We start from the raw sequence: 22,978 nt of genomic DNA, 5'->3' as shown, positions 1-22,978 counted from the left end.
TTGCTGTTGCAGGCACGCGCTACTGCCTGACCGCCCACCTGTTCACCGCGCGCGGGGAGAGCACCTCGGTCACCAAGAGATGTGCCACGGGCGAGGAGTGTCACCTGGTGGGGTGCCACCGCCGCGGGGACAGCGGCCACACGGTCAGCGCTGCGCGGCCTGCTCGTGTCCTGCTCCTGCCCTACTCCTGCTCTGCTCCTGCTCTACTCCTGCCCTACTCCTGCTCTACTCCTGCCCTACTCCTGCTCTGCTCCTGCTCTACTCCTGCCCTACTCCTGCTCTGCTCCTGCCCGACTCCTGCCCTACTTCTGCTGTACTCCTGCTCTGCTCCTGCTCTACTCATGCCCTACTCCTGCTCTGCTCCTGCTCCTGCCCTACTCCTGCTCTGCTCCTGCCCAACTCCTGCCCTACTTCTGCTGTACTCCTGCTCTGCTCCTGCTCTACTCCTGCTCTACTTGTACCCTGCTCCTGCTCTACTCCTGCTCTGTTCTGCCTCCTTGTGTCCTGCTGGTGTCCTGCTTGTACCCTGCTCCTGCCCTACTCCTGCTCTGCTCATACCCTGCTCCTGCCCTACTCCTGCTCTGCTCATACACTGCTCCTGCTCTACTCCTGCTCTGCTCCTACCCTGCTCCTGCCCTACTCCTGCTCTACTCCTTCTCTACTCATTCTCTGCTCCTGCCCTACTCCTGCTCTACTCCTTCTCTACTCATTCTCTGCTCCTGCCCTACTCCTGCCCTACTCCTGCTCTCCTCATACCCTACTCCTGTCCTGCTCGTACCCTGCTCCTGCCCTACTCCTGCCCTACTTCTTCCCTACTCCTGCTCTACTCCTGCCCTGGTCCTGCCCTCCTCCTGCTCTACTCCTGCTCTGCTCTGCCTGCTCGTGTCCTGCTTGTACCCTGCTCCTGCTCTATTCCTGCTCTACTCATACGCTACTCCTGCTCTACTCCTGCTCTGCTCTGCTTGCTTGTGTTCTCCTCGTGTTCTACTCATGTCGTGCTCCTGCTCTACGCCTTCCCTGCTCCTGCTCTGCTCTGTCCTGCTCATGCTCTACTCGTACCCCGCTCCTGCCCTTCTCTGCCGTGCTCCTGCCTTACTCCTGCTCTACTCATACCCTACCCCTGCTCTGCTCTGCCTGCTTGTGTTCTGCTCATGTCCTGCTCCTGCTCTGCTCGTGTTCTACTTGTACCCTGCTCCTGCCATGCTCCTACCCTTCTCCTGTCCTACTCCTGGTCGTACCTTGTTCCTGCTCTACCCTGCCTTATTCCTGCTCCTGCTCTACTCGTGCCCGCTCCTGCCCTATTCCTGCCTTACTCCTGCTCTACTCACGTCCCACTCCTGCCCTATTCCTGCCTTACTCCTGCTCTACTCACGCCCCACTCCTGCCCTATTCCTGCCTTACTCCTGCTCTACTCACGTCCCACTCGTGCCCTATTCCTGCCTTACTCCTGCTCTACTCGTACCCCGCTCCTGCCCTATTCCTGCCTTACTCCTGCTCTACTCACACCCCACTCCTGCCCTGCTCCTGCTCTACCCCACCCTATTCCTGCCCCGCTCCTGTCCTGCTCTACTCCTGCTCTACCCTGCCCTGCTCCCACTCTCCTCCTGCTCCTGGCCTGCTCCTGGGGCTGGAGGTGGCCGTTCCTGGACTGGTTTTGCCAGGAGGGTGTGCCAGGAACTGCTCTGCACAGGGGAACAATGGGATTTCTGCATGCCCTGTACTGGGAACAATGGGATTTCTGCATGCTCTGTACTGGGAACAATGGGATTTCTGCATGCCCTGCAGGGGAACAGTGGGATTTCTGCATGCTCTACAGGGGAACAATGGGATTTCTGCATGCTCTACAGGGGAACAATGGGATTTCTGCATGCTCTACACAGGGGAACAATGGGATTTCTGCATGCTCTACAGGGGAACAATGGGATTTCTGCATGCTCTACAGGGGAACAATGGGATTTCTGCATGCTCTACAGGGGAACAATGGGATTTCTGCATGCTCTACACAGGGAACAATGGGATTTCTGCATGCTCTGCACAGTCCACAAAACCTGGAGGGGAAAACTGAGTGGGAACAAAGTTTTTAGAGTCGGAATTTTTCAGCTTAAAAAAGCTGAAACCTGAAAGGTTGCAGGGCAGATTTTGAGTTGGTGTCTTAGAAAGGGAAGCTCTGCTTTCTGCAGTGTCAGTGTGGTTGTGTGACATCCCACCTCGGCTTGGGGACACACCTGGGGATGAGTGACTCCAGGAAAAAACTGCACTCCTGATTTGGAGAATTGATTCACGGATAAATTGGATTTTAGGATGATTTTTAGCCTATCTTCTCCACCTGGCCAGGATGGATCTGTTGAGCTCAACTTCGCGATGCTAAACGCGCATTTCTCTCTTAAAACCGCCCTCAATTAATCCCCCTGAATTAATTACCCTGAATTAATTACCCCGAGTTAATTACCGTGAGTTAATGACCCTTTTGTCCCAGCAGGAGTGTGTTTCCTGCTGTGAAGGCATGATCTGCAACGTGGAGATCCCCACCAACGCCACCAACGCCGTGTTCGCCGTGCTGCAGGCGCGCAGGACGGCCGCGGGCAGCCGCGCCCTGCCCAGCCTGGTGGCACTGGTGACACTGGTGACACTGGTGACACTGGTGACCATGGCACTGTCCTGACACAGCACCCCCAGACAGAGCTGCTGGGACAGTCCCCGGGCCAGGAACCTGCAGGATCTCCAAGGAGAAGTCGCTGATGTTCCCTGATCCCAGCAGATTTAAGGAGAGGCACATTTGGATGCTGTCGTGGGAATCCTTCCCCGTCAGCATTGAGAATAAACCCCACAAAACACCCCAGTGAGTGGGGCAGTGGGGAGGACTCAATTTTAATTCCCTATTTTCTGAGGAAAATGCACATTGTTTTGGTTTTTGGGACAGAACTGTGACAATCAATCAAAAGGAGCTTTGGGTGGAGGATGTGGAAAGGCAGGAACTGGATTTAAAACTATGTGCATAAACAACTCAGAGTTTCTTATCAGGGTGTGTTTGAGCTTATCTTGATTTCACAGAGAGCACCTCTGGTTTTCATACAGAACAAATATGAGGTTGGTATTTTTTCTGCTCTTATTTCTCCTGGCAATAATACAAAATTAATTCTTTTCTTTCTGTAAAATGCCTCATCCTCCTCCTGTTTTAAAGCTGTGGGAAATGTAGAATTCCTAAAAAATCCTGTTGGACCACCCAGAGCAGAATTCCTGATCTTGCAAAGCAAAGGGATTATTTCCTTCCAATTGAGTGTCCCCCCCAGAATATCACAAAAATATTATTTTTATCATATTGGGATATCACATTTCAAAATCACAGCTATGCTCCAGCAGCTTCATTATCCTAAAAATTCCAAGTAGGCTCTTGGAATAAATAAGGAGGGAACTCTGCTGTGTTCTCTTGTGATTTGCACAGGTTTATCCCAGGAATTGTCCTGATAGATGTTTTCAGGAAGGATGAATCACTTAAACTGACTCAAAAAAGAGATTTGGAGCTGCTCCCTGAAAAATTCGAGTAGTTACAAATTTGGCTTCTTTTACATCAATATTGCCTTAATTATTTGCTGTTTTGTGTCACCAATTATATTTAAAGATTTTGATATATTTCCAGGCTTGTTGACATTCCGGAATTTCCTCCACAATATTCTTAGAATGCAGAAAGGTGTCTGAATTCAGTCTGTGGCTCCTGGACGGGCGATTGTGCAGCTACAAAATTTGGATGGAAAAGTATTTTCCTTGCCAAAGGAAAACGGTTCTGGATGTCTGAGTCAGGGTTTTCCAGGATCTGGATTCTCTCTTTCCATATCTGGATTCTGTGCCATCCAACAGGGCTGGAATTCTGCTCTGGAGCTTTGCTGGGAGAGCTGGGAATGTTCCCCTGGAGAAGGGAAGGCTCCAGGAAGAGCTCAGAGCCCCTGGCAGGGCCTGGAGGGGCTCCAGGAGAGCTGGAGAGGGACTGGGGACAAGGCCTGGAGGGACAGGAGCCAGGGAATGGCTCCCACTGCCAGAGAGCAGGGATGGATGGGAGATTGGGAATTGGGAATTCCTGGCTGGGCTGGAATTGCCAGAGCAGCTGGGGCTGCCCCTGGATCCCTGGCAGTGCCCAAGGCCGGGCTGGATGGAGTTTGGAACAATCCTTGTTCAGGCTGCCCTGGAGCAGAGGCTGGGCAGAGTCACAGAATAAAGCAGGGATTCATTCAAAGCATCTCCTCCATGGATCCACCTCGGGCAGCACAAGAGCCCAGCCAGGGCTGCAGCCAAGAGGAACCCAAATGGTCCCAAAATGCACGAGTGCTCCCGGGGTCTCTGCCTTGGCTCAGCTCTGCTCCATTTGCACCTTGCAGTTCATTGTCCAGTTCCAGCTTTAGCCCAGGCACTCCCACCCTGCTTGTTTTTCTCTCTCAGCCCACGCTGTTGGTGCTCCTGGCCTGAGCTTTGGATCATTTGTCCTTGGTGCCCAGCTGGAGCAGGAATTGTTTTGTCTCCCTGCTCTGTGCACAGAGCTCAGCAGCGCTGAATGTGAAGCTCAGAGCTGCACACTAAAGCTGCACAGAGGCTGAAAAATACAAAACCTAAACCTGAGGCATCAGTGGGACAGTGGGAGGTGTCCCTGGATGATCTGGCTGGGCTTTAAGGTCCTTCCCAACCCAAACCATGCCAGGATTCTCTAATGATCCCATAATTACCTTCTGCTCCATGAAGGATTTTTCCTGATGAAAGGATTTATTTTCTGGTGGTCAAACCATTCCAGGTTTCTCTCTGCTCCACGGGGAATTCCTCCAAGTGGAAGGTGACTCCCACATTTTGGATCATCGGATTTTTCCTGCACGAATTGCTCCTAAATTCAGTTTTTGGGAATAATTCTTGAAATCCCACCAAGGCCTCCAAGAGCTCTGTGGTCTTGTAGGAGCCGCTGTCAATAATTCACCATAATCTCAGTACTGAGGGTTTTTTAATAGTGGAAATGCCATTCCTGAGCTTTTGGGAATGGCAGGGAGACCCTAAAAATCTGGTGCAACAACAAAAAAAAGGACATTTCAGGCGAGTTTTTTCCCCTCGGTTGAATGATTTATTTTTTTCCCCTCACTGGAAAGTGAAGAAATTCTGAAATGAAGATTTTGAACCTCACAAAATGGCTCTGCTTTTGGGGAAGAATTGTTTGGGATAAACCCCAGAAAATGAGCTGAAGGTTCAAGGATGCAGCCTGGGCGTGAGAATTTGATCTTGGATTTTATGTTTTAAAATCAGAATTTTAGAATTCCAAGAGTGGTGGATATCAAGGAGGAGTTGTAATCATTGGGATGCGTCAATCCCTTGGTATGGCAAAGTTTGGGATTGTTTTTAGTGGGGAATTGAATATGCAAATGCTCTTAATACAATGCAAAGAGGCACCTGGTAGAAGAAATATGGAATTTAAGAGGGAATTTCTGTTTTTCCTTTTTGCTTCATCTTTTTTTTTTTTTTTATGGGAATCCCTGCTTGGATTTGATGTTCAATGCTGGTTTTGTAGGAAAAACATGCTGAGAAAAGAGTCTTGAAATTCACCATATTTTTGGCAGGATTGATGGCTGCACAGAAATCTGACCTTAATTTATGGCGGAATTTTTATATTAAACATTTTCAGGTATCAGAATTTTCAGATCTCTGTCTGAAGAGCTTAAAAATGTATAAATGGATTTGATAAAACCAATTTTCAGTGATGTGCTTGTCTCAGTTTGGGTTCCGATGTTGTAATTTAAATTACAGATGCTGTAATTTAAATATATGCAACTTTTCATTTGATAAAACAAATTTTCAGTGACGTGCTTATCTCACTTTAGGTTCACGGGTGTTGTGATTTAAATGTATTCAGCTTTTCATTTGATAAAACCAATTTTCAGTGAACTTTAGCTCAGTTCAGGGTCACAGATGTTGCAATTTAAAGATGTTCCAATTTTCTTTTGATAAATTCTCAGTCCTGTCTTTATCTCACTTTGGGTTCACAGATGTAGTAATTTAAATATATTCAATTTTTCCTTGCCTAAATCCACCCCTAAACTTTGGCAATGCTATTTCTGTAAATCCATAAATTTTTGAACCTGAAAATAATTCAGAAATAATGGCAAATCCATCCATTTGTGCAGTTAAATGTATTTTTTATGATATATATATGTGTGTGTAATATGAATTTTATCTACTTTGCACTGGACAGCCTATAGAAGGTTTATTTTTAAAACTTAAATCCTGATAAAATCTTCATTATTCAGTGTTTGGATGTTTTCTTATTGCTGTGTAACTGCTTTAAATCTTCTCCAGAAATGGCACTTTTAATAAAAAAATATTCAAATATTTTCTGGATGAGAATGTTTCTGGTGACAAATGTTGCTTGGTAAAATCTTAATTTAAATTAAATCCTGCCCTAATTCAGCATAATTTAATTTCATTTTCTTTGCTGTATTCTGGGATTACTTTTGGGAATATTTACCCTCCCTTTCTGAGGATAATTTATCCTGTTAGAGACCCTCTGTGCCCAGAGATATATAAAAGGCTTGAAGGAAACTTAATTTTATTTGCCTTTTTTGAAACTCTGATTGCTGGAATCATGGCTAAAATAATTTAAATTGTAGTTTTGTAGTGTTTTAATGAAAATAAAAAGAAATCTCGTTCACTCTGCTGTTGGCATCAAGGAGAGGCAGGGGCAGAGAGTGGGAAACCAGCAAAGAAAAATACATTGAATATTCATAATTATTTTTGAATATTTAAAAGGAAAATTATTTTAGGGTTTAAAGGTCACCTCAGAAAGTTTATTTGGGGTAATTTGTCCCAATTTCAGTGCGGGTTGTTGGGGACTTTCATTTTTAAATTTTGTGAGGGGAGTTGGGATCTTTGTCTTTTTTTAGCTTTATATATATATATATTTTTTTTTTTTTAAGTTTTATTTTTTATGGACTGTGCAATAATTTGGGGTTTTATAATTTATATCTATCTTGAAGAATTTTAAACTGGTTAGTTTTTTTTTTTTTACTTTTTGTAGTTTTTAATTTTTTGGGGGTGATTTTCAAATTCTTTACCTTTGTATCTCAGTTTTTTGCTGTTATTTTTTAGTGGCTTTTAAACATTTTTTTATCTTTTTTCTTCTCCTTTGTTAATTTTTTTTTTTAATTTTGGTTTTTGCTTCTTTTTTCTTTATTTCCTTCCCTTTTTTCTCCCTTTTTTGTTGGTTTTAACCTCATTTTCTGATTTAACAGCACAGTGAAGAGCAGTGGGGACGTCCAATGTCCATAAATATTCTGGAAATAAAAAAAGCATGGAAAACACAAAACCTCTGGAGGAAATATAGCAACAACAACAACAACAATAATAATAATAATAAATTAATGAATTAATAATCTAATAATAGGTACAAAATTATTAAATTAATTCTAATTAATTATTACAAATTCAAGTTTAAAAGTTTGGTTAATCCAGGTTTAAAAGTTTGACTAATTCAGGTTTAGAAGTTTGGCTAATCCAAGTTTAGATGTTTGACTAATCCAGGTTTAAAAATTTCACAAATCCAAGTCTTAGAGTTTGACAAATCCAAGTTTAAAAGTTTGACTAATTCAGGTTTAGGTGTTTGCCTAATCCAGGTCTAAAAGTTTAAGAAATCCAAGTTTAAAAGTCTGACAAATCCAAGCTTAAAAGTTTGACTAATCCAGGTCTAAAAGTCTGACAAATCCAAATTTGGAAGTTTGACAAATCCAGGTTTAAAAGTTTGACTTAGATTTGAAAGTTTAACAAATCCAAGTTCAGACGTTAGGCTAATCCAGGTCTAAAAGTCTGACAAATCCAAGTTCAAAAGTCTGACAAATGCAAGTTTAAAAGTTTGACAGATCCAAGTTTAAAAGTTTAAGAAATCCAAGTTCAAAAGTCTGACAAATCCAAGCTTAAAAGTTTGACAAATCCAGGTTTAAAAGTTTGCCTTACTCAGATTTAAAAGTTTAACAAATCCAAGTTTAGATGTTTGACAAATCCAAGTTTCAAAGTTTGACAAATCCAGGTTGAAAAGGGCTAATCCAGGTCTAAAAGTTTGACAAATCCAAGTTTAAAAGTCTGAAAAATCCAAGCTTAAAAGTTTGACTAATCCAGGTCTAAAAGTCTGACAAATCCAAATTTGGAAGTTTGACTCAGATTTGAAAGTTTATCAAATCCAAGTTCAGATGTTAGGCTAATCCAAGTCTAAAAGTTTGACAGATCCAAGTTTAAAAGTTTAAGAAATCCAAGTTTAAAAGTCTGACAAATCCAAGCTTAAAAGTTTGACTAATCCAGGTCTAAAAGTTTGACAGATCCAAGTTTAAAAGTTTGACTAATCCAGGTCTAAGAGTTTGACAGATCCAGATTTGGAATTCTGACAAGTCCAGGTTTAAAAGTTTGACTCAGATTTGAAAGTTTAACAAATCCAAGTTCAGACGTTAGGCTGACCCAGGTCTAAAAGTTTAACAAATCCAAGTTCAGACGTTAGGCTGACCCAGGTCTAAAAGTTTAACAAATCCAAGTTCAGACGTTAGGCTAACCCAGGTCTAAAAGTTTAACAAATCCAAGTTCAGACGTTAGGCTAACCCAGGTCTAAAAGTGTGCCTAATCCGGGTTTGAAGCTCCTCCCGATGGCTCCAGCTGTGGCTCTCAGCCCCCGCGCTGCCCCAGGGCTGGGCTGAGTGACAGGCACCCGGCTCAGGGGTGATTTATTCCTTCTGGAATTGGTTCTTTTCTGGCTGAAGGATTTCACAAATAAACCCTGCAGTCCCATCAGCCTCGTCAGGAGAGCCCAGCCTGGCTCCTGGCACGCAGCAATTCCACTTTTCTTCACTATTAATAGTTCCTAATGACTGGAGGCTCTAAATCACAGCAGCTGAAACGTGCAATTCTAAAATGGAAACGTTTCACAACATCAAAAAGATCATGGAACATAAAATCCCAGAGTGGTTTGGGTTGGAGGAACCTTAAAACCCATCTTGTTCCACCCTTCCCGGGGCAGGGACACCTCCCACAACCCCAGGTTGCACCAAAATGTTTAATTATCCTTGAATTATTGACATTTATTAATTAATTTATTAATATTTATTGATATCCCTCTGATTTTAAGCAAAATATTCAGGGATTTTCAAACATAATTCCTATTCTGACTTGTCAGGCCATTAGGTTTCTCTGCCTCCAGCAGCTCTGTTTCAATTTTATTTAAATTTCCAAAAGCTCCTGGGATCTCCCCAATGAACATTCCTGGAAGGTTTTGGCTTCAGCTGAAATGTCACCATCAATGACCTTTTTAGTTTCATTTCATGGGCTTTATACTTTTAATTCAAATGTTCTATTTTCCTATCCATTTTTCTTATCCATTATTCTTAATCCATCTTCTTAATACCTCTTTATATTAAATTTCTTTCAGGCCAGGCAGGGAATTTGAAAAAAAATCCCCAAAAAAATACTGGATGCACATTTTTGTGTCAAAAATTGGCCTCAGCCTCTGGCTGTAAATTAAACTTGAAGAGTCTGTGGGTTTTAAAGGATAATTGAAATATAATTTTTTAATGGGAATTGGGAAGATTAGTTTTGTTCAGCTCAAGTTAGATGTAAGAAAAATAATTGTGGAAAAAAGGGAAATCCTGCAGAAAAAGGGGGATTGGGAAAGTGCAGGATTTAGGAGAGAAGGAGCAAGGAATGAGCTGTCCCTGCACAGCCTGGGGAGAGAGAGGCTCTGGAGGAGCCAGTGACAGGGAAATTTGGGAATTCTTGGGGGGAGGAAAGGCAAAACGCATGAGGAAACTTGGTCTGGGGAAATGTTCCTAAAAGCCAGCGTGGGGACTGAAAATGCCCAGGGATTCATCCTGGAATTCCAGGGTGGGAGCTGCCTGTGGGACCTGAAACTGTGCCTGGGACAGGAGGGAAGAGCTTTGGGAAGGGTAGAGGTTGTAGGGCCCCACTGTGACTGGGGTCTGGGTTTGCACATCCCAGTTTGGGATCTGAGTTTGCACATCCCAGTTTGGGAGTTGGGTTCGGAGGTCCCAGTTGTGGCTGGAATCTGAATTTGTAGGTCCCAGCATAGGATCTGGGTTTGGACATTCCTGTTGTGATTGGGATCTGGGTTTGCACATCCCACTTTGGGGTCTGAGTTTGTAGGGCCCAGCTGTGACTGGGATCTGGGTTTGCACATCCCAGTTTGAGATCTGAGTTTGTAGGTCCCAGTCGTGAATGGGATCTGGGTTTGCACATCCCACTTTGGGATCAGGTTGAGCACATCCCAGTTTGGGGTCTGAGTTTGCACATCCCAGATTGGGATCTGAGTTTGCACATCCCAGTTTGAGATCTGAGTTTGTAGGTCCCAGCTGTGACTGGGATCTGAGTTTGCACATCCCACTTTGGGATCAGGTTGAGCACATCCCAGTTTGGGGTCTGAGTTTGCACATCCCAGTTTGGGATCTGAGTTTTTACATCCCAGTTTGGGGTCTGAGTTTGTAGGTCCCAGTTGTGGCTGGAATCTGAGTTTGTAGGTCCCAGTATAGGATCTGAGTTTGGACATTCCTTTTGTGATTGGGATCTGGGTTTGCACATCCCACTTTGGGGTCTGGGTTTGCACATCCCAGATTGGGATCTGAGTTTGCACATCCCAGTTTCGGATCTGGTTGTGCACATCCCAGATTGGGATCTGAGTTTTTACATCCCAGTTTGGGATCTGGGTTTTCACATCCCACTTTGGGATCTCAGAGGAGGCAGAGAGCGCAGCTGCTGCTGCTTCCAGGGACACCTTAATTCCAGAAAATCTTCATCCAGGGGAATTCCTGCTCGCAGCAGGATGCTGGCACAGGCAGCAGGACAATTCCCATCTGTCAGCAGCCCTTCCAGAGCTGTCATTACCCCTCAGCTCCCTGCAGCTGCTGTGGAATTTGCTGTCCTAGGGCGAGGAATTTCAGAGCTCCCCCATGTGACCCCCGGCCCTGGCTGCCATCAGACCTGTAAATCTCTCTGCCCTCAATCCAGATGATTTTGGAGATAGTAAAAGTGGCTGGATTTCTGTGGGTTGGGGTTTTTTTTGGGTTTTTTTGTGGGGTTTTTTTTTTGTTGTTGTTGTTGTTGTTGTTATTTTACTGTTGAAAAAACCCCAAAAGAATGGGGAGAGATTCTCCAAATGTTTGGAGAAGAGTATCGGTGGTTTGGATGAAAGGATAATCTGATGGATAAAAAAAAAAAAAGAAAAAGCTTCCATAAATATCCAGAGTGCTGCTGAAATGGAGCCTAAACACCATCCCAGGTATCTTTGGGTCCATCTGGGTGCCTCATCCCACAGCAGCTCCATGCCCCTCATGGTGGAGGCTCCAGAACATTCCTTGTCTTCATTCCCTTCTTTTCTGCACCTCATTCCAATGTGATGATTGATAATTCAAATTTTTTATCTGTTGTTGTTGTTGTTGTTGTGATGGGGCTGAAGGCACCTTTGAAACCCAACAGAAATCCTTGCAGGCTCTTTCCAGGCTCTTTTTGGGCTCTTTTAAGGTTGTTTTTGGGCTGTTTTCGAGCTCTTTTTGGGTCCTATTCAGGGCCTTTTCACTCCCTTTTTAGACCTTTCAAAGGTTCTTTTTATGCCCTTCTCTTTTTAGGCTCTTTCCAGGCTCTTTTAATGCCCTTTCCCCTCCTTTTTTAGACCTTTTCCAGGTTCTTTTAAAGTTCTTTTCAGGCTCTTTTCAGGCTCTTTTTATACCCTTTTCAGGCCTTTTTTAGGCCCTTTTTAAGGCCCATTTTAGGCTCTTTTCAAGTCCTTTTCAGGCTCTTTTCAGCCTCTTTCCAAGTTCTTTTTGGGCTCTTTTTGGGCTCCTTTCAGGCTCTTTCCAGGCTCTTTTCAGACTCCTCTTAGGCTCTTTTCAGGCCCTTTTCAGGACCTTTTAAGGCCATTTTTGGGCCCTTTTTAGGCTCTTTTTCAGCTCTTTCCAGGTTCTTTTTGGGCTCTTTTTAGGCTATTTTCAGGCTCCTTTCATGCCTTTTTTAGGCTCTTTTCAGCCTCTTTCTAGACACATTTCTGTTTTTTCAGGCCCTTTTTAGGCTTTTTTAAGGCTCTTTTTGGACTTCTTTCAGGCCATTTTCAGGCTCTTTTTAGGCTCCTTTTATGTTCTTTCCAGGCTCTTTTCAGACTCATTTCAGGCCCTTTTTAGGCCCTTTTAAGGCTCTTTTAAAGCCCTTTTAAGGTTCTTTTTTTGGGCTATTTTCAGGCTCGTTTTATGCCTTTTTTAAGCTCTTTTCAGCCTCATTCTAGACACATTTCTGGTTCTTTTCAGGCGCTTTCTAGGCTCTTTTTAGTCTCTTTTAAGGCCCTTTTTAGGCTCTTTCCAGGCTTTTTTCAAGCTCTTTTCAGGCCGTTTTCAGGCTTTTTAAGGCTCTTTTTGGACTTCTTTCAGGCCATTTTCAGGCTCTTTTTAGGCTCCTTTTATGTTCTTTCCAGGCTCTTTTCAGACTCATTTCAGGCCACTTTTAGGCCCTTTTAAGGCTCTTTTTAGGCCCTTTTTAGGCTCTTTTTAGGCTCTTTTTAAGTTCTTTTTAGGTTCTTTTTGGGCTATTTTCAGGCTCGTTTTATGCCTTTTTAAGCTCTTTTCAGCCTCTTTCTAGACACATTTCTGGTTCCTTTCAGGCCCTCTCTAGGCTTTTTTTAGTCTATTTTAAGGCCCTTTTCAGGCACTTTCCAGGCTTTTTTCAAGCCCTTTTCAGGCCCTTTTCAAGCTTTTTTTAGGCTCTTTTTGGACTTTTTTCAGGCCATTTTTAGGCCCTTTTCGGTTTCTTTTTAGGCCCCTTTCAGGCTCTTTCCAGGCTCTTTTTGGGCTGTTTTTAGGCCCTTTTGAGGCCCTTTTGAGGCTCTTTTTGGGTTCTGTGGGCTCTCTTTCCCAAATCCCGAGCCATACATGCAGCAAGGACACGTGGCCTTTATCCTGCTTTTTTCCCTGGCCAAAAGCTGGAGGCCAACGTCTCCCAAAAAGGGAAGAATTAATGTGGGGCCTCAGGCTAAAAACTCTCAGGTTTCCTTCTCCCTCACTAAGTGAAGCAAAAGGATCCATCTGCCAAAAAAAAAAAAACCAAACCAAACTATAGAACATAAACTGGGAGGGTTGTAAGAAAAAACACTTTGGAGGGGGAAAAATATTTCTATTTGTGTTTTATTCTCATGGCTTGCTTTGGTTTTTCACCAGGAAATGCCTCTGCAGGTAAAATAATAAATTGAAATAGAATATTTTTTTAAAATCCCATTTTTTTTCTCCAAACTACAAGTCCTGGTGTTATTTTGTGCCTCTTTTATGGGATTTTATTTGGGATTTTTGGTCCATTTAACCAGATTTCACCAGAGCTAAAAGCATCAAACCTTATCTTGCCCTGGTGTCCAGATCCAGCTTTTTAAATCCCGAGATTAAGCACTAATTAGACCTCTGGAAAAGCTTCTCCTCATAAAGGTTTTGTGGAAAAAACCCTAAAATGAGTGGTTTGAATGTTTGGGTAATTCTAATTTTTCTCCTGCAGTTGCACTGTGCAATTATGTCTGTGTTTGCTCTCTCTAAAGTAATATTTGTGTGTCAGAAGGGACATAATAGAAGGCAATGAGCCTGGTTTAATTAACAATTAATAAATGTAATTTTATGTTATGAATGTTAACAGTGTTAAAAATGTTCATAAAGAATAACGTTAAAATGTTAATAATATAGATCACGTTTGAGCAAGTAGATAAATATAAAACATCTTTTAGATCGAAGAACATAACTATGATAGGTATAAAATAGATAATAATACATAAATACAATATAGAATTGATCTATAAATAAAATATGTAAATATTATAAATAAATATTATATAATATAATAATATATAAATATATAATATATAAATATAATAAAATATGTATAAAATTAAAAATAATGTTTAAAATGTTAATTAAACCAGGGGCTAAGCTGTTTGTCATCCCAGCCAGTTTTGTGTAACCCCTGGCATTAAAAATTTTAATTCTGGGACATGAAAGGACCAAAATGTCCTTTGTGAACCAGAGAAGGGAGGGGGTGACTGAAATTCTCCTCACTTTCAATAACAAACAGGGCTGAATTTTGAAGTTGCTGCAGTTTATGTTTTACACCAAAATACCAAATCCACATTTCCAAATCCACATTTCCAGGCTGGTCCATGGTCTGTAAATCAGGAGGAAAATCAGAAAAGTTGCCCAGGGAGAATAACAATCATCATCATTTCTATTAATCCAAGTGGTTTTGTTGCTGAAGCTGTCAGAGGAGCACCGAGAGCAGATTTTGGAGGGGTTTAAGCTGATGACTGATCCTGCCTGGGTTCAAAGGGGACAGCCAGCAGGAACACGAAATTCCTGCCAAATAAACCCGAGCAATTTGTCTCAGGTGAAAAGCTTGGCTGGCTTTGTCCTCCCGCCTCTGATTGTGCCCAGCCTCCATGCAGCAACACCAGCTTCACCCAAAAATCCCGAAAAAACTGCCAAGAAGGGGATGAATTTGAATTATTTTATATTTTATTTTGATTTTTTCAGTTGCAATCCAAGGTCAAGGCGTGCTGGGGAGGCGCTGGGGTGATCCCGAGGGACGGCAGGGCTGGATGTCACCCTGCTCTTGGGGACAGGCTCCTGCCTGGGAGCTGAACTGCAAAGTGCACGGCAATTACATCGAATCTGCTCAACTCTTCCCCGTATCTGCTGAAATCTAGGAGAGCAGGAATGGACTCTGGGAGGATGGCACCCTCGACAGGCCTCAATGGCTCCGTGCTTCCTGCCTGGATCCCCTCAGGATTCCCATTGTTAGCCTGAACTCCAGAAACCCAGGAGATGGAGCCCATGGAAGGATGGCTGTGGGCAGGGAATTGTGCTTTCCCTCCTGCCCAGCCACCCCAAATCTGTATTTTTAGTTCTAATTAGCGATTCAATAATATCCATATAATATATAATATAATATAATATAATATAATATAATATAATATAATATAATATAATATAATATACTTATATTATATTATATTATATTATATTATATTATATTATATTATATTACTATATTATAATATAATATATTACTATCATATTATATATATTACTATCATATTATTATTTATATTATATTATATTATATTATATTATATTATATTATATTATATTATATTATATTATATTATTATACTATATTATAATATATTACTATCGTATTATATATATTACTATCATTATTATTTATATTATATTATATTATATTATTATTATATTATATTACTATTTTATATTATATTATTATTATATTATATTACTATTTTATATTATATTATTATATAATATTACATTATATTATATAATATTATATTACATCATATATTATTTTATTATATTATATCATATCATATTATATAATTTATAATATATTATATTATATTGTAATATATTATATCATATTGTATTGTATTATCATCATATAATATTATCATATCATAATATATCATATTATATAATAATATATCATATCATATTATTTTATAATAATATAAATAATTATAGGTAAATTAATATTATGAATCAAATATAAATAACACATAATATGTATTGAATCTATATATTTATTTAGATCCTGCAATGCCTTTAAAGCCCCCCCAAACCTGCTCCTGGTGAGGAGGGGTGATCCCAAAGCTGCTGCTTTCCCGAAGTGTGTAACCCTAGCGTTGGGCACTGATAGGGGGCAACAATGGTGTTATTCATGCCGGGTTCAGGGGCTGAAAATGAGTTTGAGGAGGCTGGAAATGATGAAAGGGGAAATTAGGGCTGGGCTCTGCTCCACGGTTATAGAGGAAAAGGGATTTTGAGGAGGGAAATAGCATTTTTCATTCCAGGGAAGCAAGATCCACAGCTGGCTGTTTGAGCAATTCCCTAAGTGAACATCAGATATATTAAATAGATTTTATAAAATCAGACACATAAACATATTCTATATAATATAAATGTATTACATTGAATATATTTAAAGTATTTAATAACATGCTGGCCCAACAGCTCTTGGTGTTAATCCTTTGTGCTTCCAAGCAGCTTTTCCCTCCACCCCTTCCCGTTTGGGATCTGATTCTTTGGGATGTCAGCGCCAAAACTCCTGATTTCACCCTGCATGACGGCACCACCTCTGCCTTCCCTCTCGCTGGGAAATCCAGGCTGGATCCCGAAGGTATGAGTTCCGAAATCCCGTGGGAATGAGGATTTCTGTTGTATTGCACTAAACAGTTTTGTTTAGTTGTTGTTTTGCACTGGGTGATTAAAAATTTGCGCTGCGTAGCTTTTTTCCTTTCTGTTTGCGGGTTTGGGGCTCCCACACCCGCAGGAAGGGGAGGGGAGGAACATTTTCCCCATGGAATTCCTTGCCACAGGAAGTTTGTGTCCAGTTGAGACCAGCTTTGCACAGGCTCTGGCTTTGCAGAAATGTGGTTTGTTCAGAGCCTAATTTGAAATCTAAAGGGAGGAATAAAACCCCCTCTTTGACAGTTCACTGGCAGTTTCCAGGAGATTTTTGGAGTAAAGGTTTTTCAACGCTCACCGAAAACCTCCACCTATAAATCAGCTCAGGCTGAGGGAAGGGTTTTTGATTTGCAGGTGCTGCAAACGTGAGCAGTGTTTGATTATGGAACAACCTCTCCCTCCCTTAAAATGCCCCTCCTCTTGTGGTCCAGGAAAATAGGCCCGACTCCTAAATCTTGCAAGAACACTTCCATAAATTCCCCCACTAATATAATATCAGCCATGAATCATTTTGCATGAGCAAATTGCTCTTGGAGGCATTTTGTTTCATGTTCCCCTTCCCCCTTCCAGTTTCTGCTATCAATCTTCAAGACAGTGATCTCTTTCCAGCCTTTCAGATTAACAAGATAAATTATTCACTAATGTGTTGGAAAAACAAGTTAGAACTCCCAAACACTGCTTGGAGTGTCCTGCACCCCTGGAAAAGGGCTGGGACTGCTGATCCTTGTCAAGCTGCTCTCAAAGTCTGGCTTGAGGAGTTTTTGGAGTGTCCAAGGCCAGGCTGGAAGAAGTTTGGAGGAAGCTGGGGTGGTGGAAGGCGTCCCTGCCATGCCTGGGGTGGAAGGGGATGAGCTTCAAGGTCCTTTCCAACCCAACCCATTCCAGGAATCTGTTGTGCATGGTCTGAATTGATTGTCCCTTTAAGGGGGACAACCTTTGAGGACCCTTCCAGCCTTGAGGGAGCTTTCCCTCCGATTCCGTCAGGAGGCATCCGTGGGTTGAGCAGCTCCCGCCCTTGGGCCTCTCTCTGATGTTGTGAGGTTTGAGCTCTGCTCTTTCTTCTTCCTCCCCCTGCTGTTTTCCCTCCTCTGCTGGTTGAGCCCCTTTGTCTCTCTCTCTTTCCTGCCCTGAATCCATAGGGAGGATGTGGGTGTCTGCAGGGCAGAAGGCTCTGGGAAGCAGGACAGGGAGGAGAAACAGGGAAAAGCAGGAGGAGGAATGTGAGGCTGAAGGACTTGGGGAGGATCAGGATCTCCAGAGCTTTCCTCCCTTTCCAATGAATGCGTTCCCGTTGAACTGGATTGAATCCCAATCCAAAACCATGCTGGGAACATGGAATGGGTTGGGTTGGAGGGGACCTTCAAGCTCATCCCATCCCACCCCTGCCATGGCAGGGACATTTCCACCGTCCCAAAGCTGCTCCTAGCCCTGTCCAATCTGGCCTGGGACACATCCAGGTGACCTGGGGAGCTTCATCTCATTCCCATTCCTGATTAAAATCCTTCCCTCTCCCATTCCTGAGCCACGGCTGCTGCTGTCTGCCTGAGCATTCACGATCCTTGAACAGGGAATTATTTTTTCAGCCTTTCTGTTTTCCGTGGAACAAAAGTCATCTTGGTGATGAAAATTTTTCTGGGATGAAAACAGTGCGGAGAAAATGAGTTTCCACTGTGCTATTTTAGGAACAGGATCATTCAAGTGGCAGCTAATGAGCTTGAAAATGTGCCAAAAAAAATTATCAGCAGGAAAAAAGTGCGAAAAAGGGGTTTGACTCCCACAGGTTTCCACTTCCAAGGAAGCAATAAATCATACTCACCATTTGAGACTCGTGGTTAAGATTTGAAAAAAAAAAATTAAATCTGAATTTTTAATTTTGCAGGAAGAACCGCAAAGGCACATTTAGGATTTTTTTTGAGATATCTGTGCATTCCAAGAGGGAAAAAAAAAATTGGGAAAGCAGCACTTTTGCAAATCCTCTGCAGGGCAAGGGCTGGATTTCAGTGGATTGTGCAGGTTCTGTGTTGCCCAGTTACTATCGGGGAGCGTTTGTGGGAGATCTCATCTCGCATTCCTCCCTGCTCCTGTGGATCCCTGCTGCTCCCAGGTGAGGGATTTATCTCTGCCCTGATGCAATTTTCCAGCTGCTCTGGTTTCTGTGAGGAGCAGACAGCTCGGCTCCGTGCCTGGGACACGAAATGGTCCTGGGGAAGGAGCAGAGAGGAGAAATTGTGTTTATCCTTTGTTAGAAACCCTTCCACGTACTGCCTGCTCACCTGGCAGATGGGAGGATTCCTTGGAACAGCTGTAATGCCACAACTCTTGTTTGAAATTCCCTGGAAATTGCTATTAATTTAGGGGGAAAAGTGAAGTTGTTGTTATAAATATAGTTTATATGTTATATAATATTGTATATATGAAAGAGGTGGAGGGACAGGACACAGGGAATGGCTTCCACTGCCAGAGGGCAGGGAGGGATGGGAGATTGGGAACTGGGAAGAAATTCCTGGGTGGGATGGAATTCCCAGAGCAGCTGTGGCTGCCCCTGGATCCCTGGTCCAAGGCCAGGCTGGGCAGGGCTTGGAGCAGCCTGGGACAGTTGAGGTGTCCCATGGCAGGGGTGTGGAATGGGATGAGCTTTAATATTCCTTTGAACCCAGACACGTCTGGAATTGTGTTCAGAGCTGCTTCCAGAGCTGGGCTTGCAGCAAGGGCTCAGCCGAACTCTGAAATCAATGAACTTTGCCCTCCAGCCTGGTTTGGTGGCAGTGCCAGGAGCCAAAGGGACCCGCAGGGGACAGCTCAGCTTGGGACTGGGAGCAAGGTGCATGTTGGGCACGTCCAGGATCCCAGGAGTGAGTGAGGAAAAGGGAATTGTCGCAATACGACACGAAATGATGACACGGACACTGCTGTTCTCCAGGTGAACAAAAAGAGGGACTTCTATTTTCTGACTCTAACAATTATAGTTTTCCAAAAGTGGCAGTGGATTGGAGGGTGACAGTGCCACCTCTCCAATGACACTGGACAGACCAAGAGTCCATCAATTCTCTCCTCCTCCATGAAAGAATGCAAAACATAAGTTGTTTACAAAATTGTGTGTAAGAAAGTTTATTACAAAAATGCAAACATCAGAAGGCTTAGCAAAGTCTTAAAAAATCAGGGTAACAGGGAATGGCCACAGAATCTGGGATCAAACCCTGCTGAGGAAGCTCCTGGCAGGAGCTCAGCCTGGGTTGCATCCCTTCAATCACAGAATCTTCCAGGCTGGAAAAGCCCTCTGGGGTCATCGAGTCCAGCACTGCCAAGGCCACCACTGGTGTCCCCAAGTGCCACATGCACGTGGGTTTGAAATCCCTGCAGGGATGGGGACTCCACCACTCCTGGATCATTGAATCTGTATCCCAGGAACTCTCCGCTCATCCCAAAGAGACGGTGGAACAGCAGGAAGGAAACACAGCTGGGCTTTCAGAGCTCCGTCACAGTCAGTTCCCACCACGAGAGTGAAATAACTGCATCAGATCTGCCCAGGCCATCCTTGCCTCCAAATTCCCAAAGTTCATCTCATCCTCTCTCACAAAGATTCCTTTTCAGCCAGCTTGGGAGCAGCTTAAAGGAAAAGGAAGGAAACAAAGAGGGGATGGTGGAGTGGCATCTCTTAATGAGACCTCTCGAGCTTTCTCATTAACTCACAGCAAATGCAGGCATCCAAAATTGCACCAAGATTTTTTTCTCCCCTAGCCCATCAATAGTCTGTGCTTAGGGTCCCCCACATTGTCTCCATCTTCTTGGCTTCTTCCCAAAGCAGCTTCTTTTGGCACGCTGGATGGAGCTGATGGGAATGATCTTGTAGGAAGAACAAAGTGCGTTTTTTTTCCCAAAGGAAATAATAAATCTGCTGTGGGCTTTCAAAGCCAGCTGATATCATCAGCAAGGGAGGCTTTTTATGTGTTTTGAGAATGTAGGAAGAACACAGATGTCAGTTTGGACCGTTCACTTCTTAACTCTAAAGAGGTGCAAACAATTTCCCAATGGATTTTCCTCTTTCTTTTGTTTCTTTTTTTTTTTTTTTAATTAATCTAAAAAAAAAGTGTGTGGAATTTAATTACAGGGAAAAAATAGGTATATTTATTTTATTTTCATAGAAATCCCAGGACGGTTTGGGGTGGAAGGGAAGTTAAAGCTGATCCCATTCTACCCCTGCCATGGGAAAGAACACCTTCCACTATCCCAGGCTGCCCCAAGCCCTGTCCAGCCTGGCCTTGGGCATTCCAGGGCTGGAACATCCACAGCTGTGGTTGATGCCAATCGAATTTTATTGCTGGAGTACTTCACTTCCAGGTGGAAAGAGGAAAAACAGCACGAAATCCTCAAAAGTTATCCAAAGCCCCTTAGGAGCTCTCTGGTGTTCACATTTTTCTGCCAATCTGAGAGGAAGAGTGGCTGGAATGCCGAGCCGTTGTATTCCAAATTTTCCAGCAGAAATTCCACAAAACTTCCAACCCCACCTCTCCTTAGGCTCCTTCTTAGCTTCCACTCCAGGAATTGAAGTCCTGGTGCTCCTGGCAGACAATCAGAGGCAAACAGGGTCTCTTGCATTCCTGTCATTTGTCTTCCTTCTTTGAAAAAAAAGAATAAGATTATGGGGGAAAAAAATTAACCCCTTTTTACACCATTAATTACTCTTTTTTTATTATTATTCTTCATTCCATGTTTTTTCCAGCTGCTGCTGATCCAGGAGTGCTGCTTCTGTGGAGCATTTTCCATCCAGGAACAGGTCTCACAGCTGGAGTTTCTCCACTCAGTCAGTCCCTGCCTCTGGAATTTTCTTCCTGGCCCAGGAAAGCCTGGCAGAGCAGGAAAAACACCCTGGGAGTTGTTGGCTGAAATCTTGCTCTCCTTGGGCACATTAAAAGTGGAGTTTAGAAATTGTGGGGTGTTGTTCAAACAGACCACACACCTCAAAACCTCCAACCCCATCCTTGAACATTTCCACGTTCCCACACCTTCTTTGGGCAACCTGGAATTGTTTCTCCATGTTATGTTGCCCCTGTGCCCTTGAAATATTCCTAGTTTTCCCCTCCAATTTTCCTTCAGCTGCCCATCTTTCTTACCTCACTCTTCCCTGGAATATTTCCTTGTTTATTAGAGGTATTAATTTTTTTTTAAATTGAACTAGAGATGTGTTAAGTTTCGTTCTATCACCCAGTTTCTCTCACAGGGATGTCCAAGAGGAATTGTTTTTGGGAATTATCATGGGAAATCAGGGGATGTGCTGAAATCCTTTTATTTTTGAAGTGCTTTGCTGGTTGGGGTGTTAAACTGGAGAGGATTAGGATTCATAATTATCAAACTTTTTCCTCTGTTCAAATAATTCTTAAACCAGGAGGTGAAATGAGGGAGACAGGAATTCCCAGTTTATCCCGTTCTTCCTAAAATGCTGGGATTTAATAACACATCTCCAGTTTTACCACTGGGAAAGCAGTCAAATGCTGCAGACCAGCAACAACACGGATTTTTCCTTTTATTCCTTCTGCAGGACTGGAAAATTCAGTCTTTAAACTGCTCCTTGTGGCCGTGAGTATCTCTGGAGGGTTATTAAACGTTGTTAATGATGTCACTAATTCCAGGTGAAACCCGGGACTGTTCGGGCATGCAGGAACCTCAGCCCCACGTTTGCAATTTCCCTGCAAAACACCAGAAGCTTGGGATTCCTCTCCATTCCATGCCGTTGCGGAACCTTCTCCCAAAGGACTTCCTTGGGTGGAATTTTGGTGGGGAATTTTGAGCTCGGAATGTCTGAGCTCAATATTTTGATGGCGTTTCTTGGATGTAAATTTTAGAGTTTTGATGTTGGTTTTGGGCTCTTTCTCGCTGGCACTGCTGGGTCTTGGTGATGCTCCCTGGGGTCAGCACACAAACACCTCAGTTCCTGAGGTCTGCAGGAATCAGGGGATGCCTGGAGGGTCATAATTTGGAAAATCTTGGGATGCAGCTCTGGGATTTCGGGGATTCCATTAGCACATATCCATCCTCTTATCCACCAAATCCTTCTCCTCAGGGCTGCTCCAACACCCAGCCCCAATTCTCCCAGCCCAGAGGTGCTTTGTGCTCCAAAATCTTGGTTTAAATCCAAAAGTTTATAGAAAATTAATCCCCCTTCAGGGACTACTGCAATAACCAAACTGTTTTTCCAGAAACACCAAATGCTGGGTGCCCTTTGCTTCAGCAAAGGTTTAAATGGGGTCAAAAGTGGCAGAAGGCTTTTAAAAATGAGGATACAGCAAAATTTCATTTAGTCAGACATGTTCCAGTTGATGCTGATAGTGGAGAGCTATAAATAGGGATAAAAAGTTATACTTAGCAGAATCACTGATCTGAGACACATAAAGCCCAGCTTTGTGCTAGACTAGACTAGGTCTGGCGAACACAGAATGAAATTATTACAGTCCCAGTTTAGCTCTTTCCCCAGTGTTTATGGGGAATTTAATGAATCCTTTCCAGCAGCTGATTGTACTAAAAAAAATCAGCTTTCATCTCCCTGAGCCATGAGCTGAGCATTCACGAACCACCCCGAGCCAGAAATGAATGCAAGCCATTGAAAGCTGGCCCAGGAGCCAAGGGCTGAGCTGCAGATCCTGGGAGACACTGGTGGGCTTCATTCCTGGCCAGTTAGGGAGCGTCTGGAGAGGTGT

General features: G+C 43.2%; 1 protein-coding gene across 3 annotated transcripts in view; it reads left to right on the top strand.

Moving 5' to 3' along the window:
• LYPD6B (LY6/PLAUR domain containing 6B) overlaps nucleotides 1-4,002 on the top strand; it is a 47,299-nt gene extending 43,297 nt beyond the window's left edge. For all 3 annotated transcript variants that reach the window (XM_038143556.1, XM_038143555.1, XM_038143554.1), the window contains 2 exons: nucleotides 13-143; nucleotides 2,480-4,002. In XM_038143556.1, coding sequence (XP_037999484.1) covers nucleotides 13-143; nucleotides 2,480-2,662 — 314 coding nt within the window. In that variant the 3' untranslated portion in view covers nucleotides 2,663-4,002. The remainder of the gene's footprint in view (nucleotides 1-12; nucleotides 144-2,479) is intronic.
• Nucleotides 4,003-22,978: the final 18,976 nt, after the last annotated feature.

Source organism: Motacilla alba, chromosome 7 (assembly GCF_015832195.1).
Source record: "Motacilla alba alba isolate MOTALB_02 chromosome 7, Motacilla_alba_V1.0_pri, whole genome shotgun sequence".
Classification (NCBI taxonomy): domain Eukaryota; kingdom Metazoa; phylum Chordata; class Aves; order Passeriformes; family Motacillidae; genus Motacilla; species Motacilla alba.
This window is presented reverse-complemented; position numbering and strand designations above follow the sequence as displayed.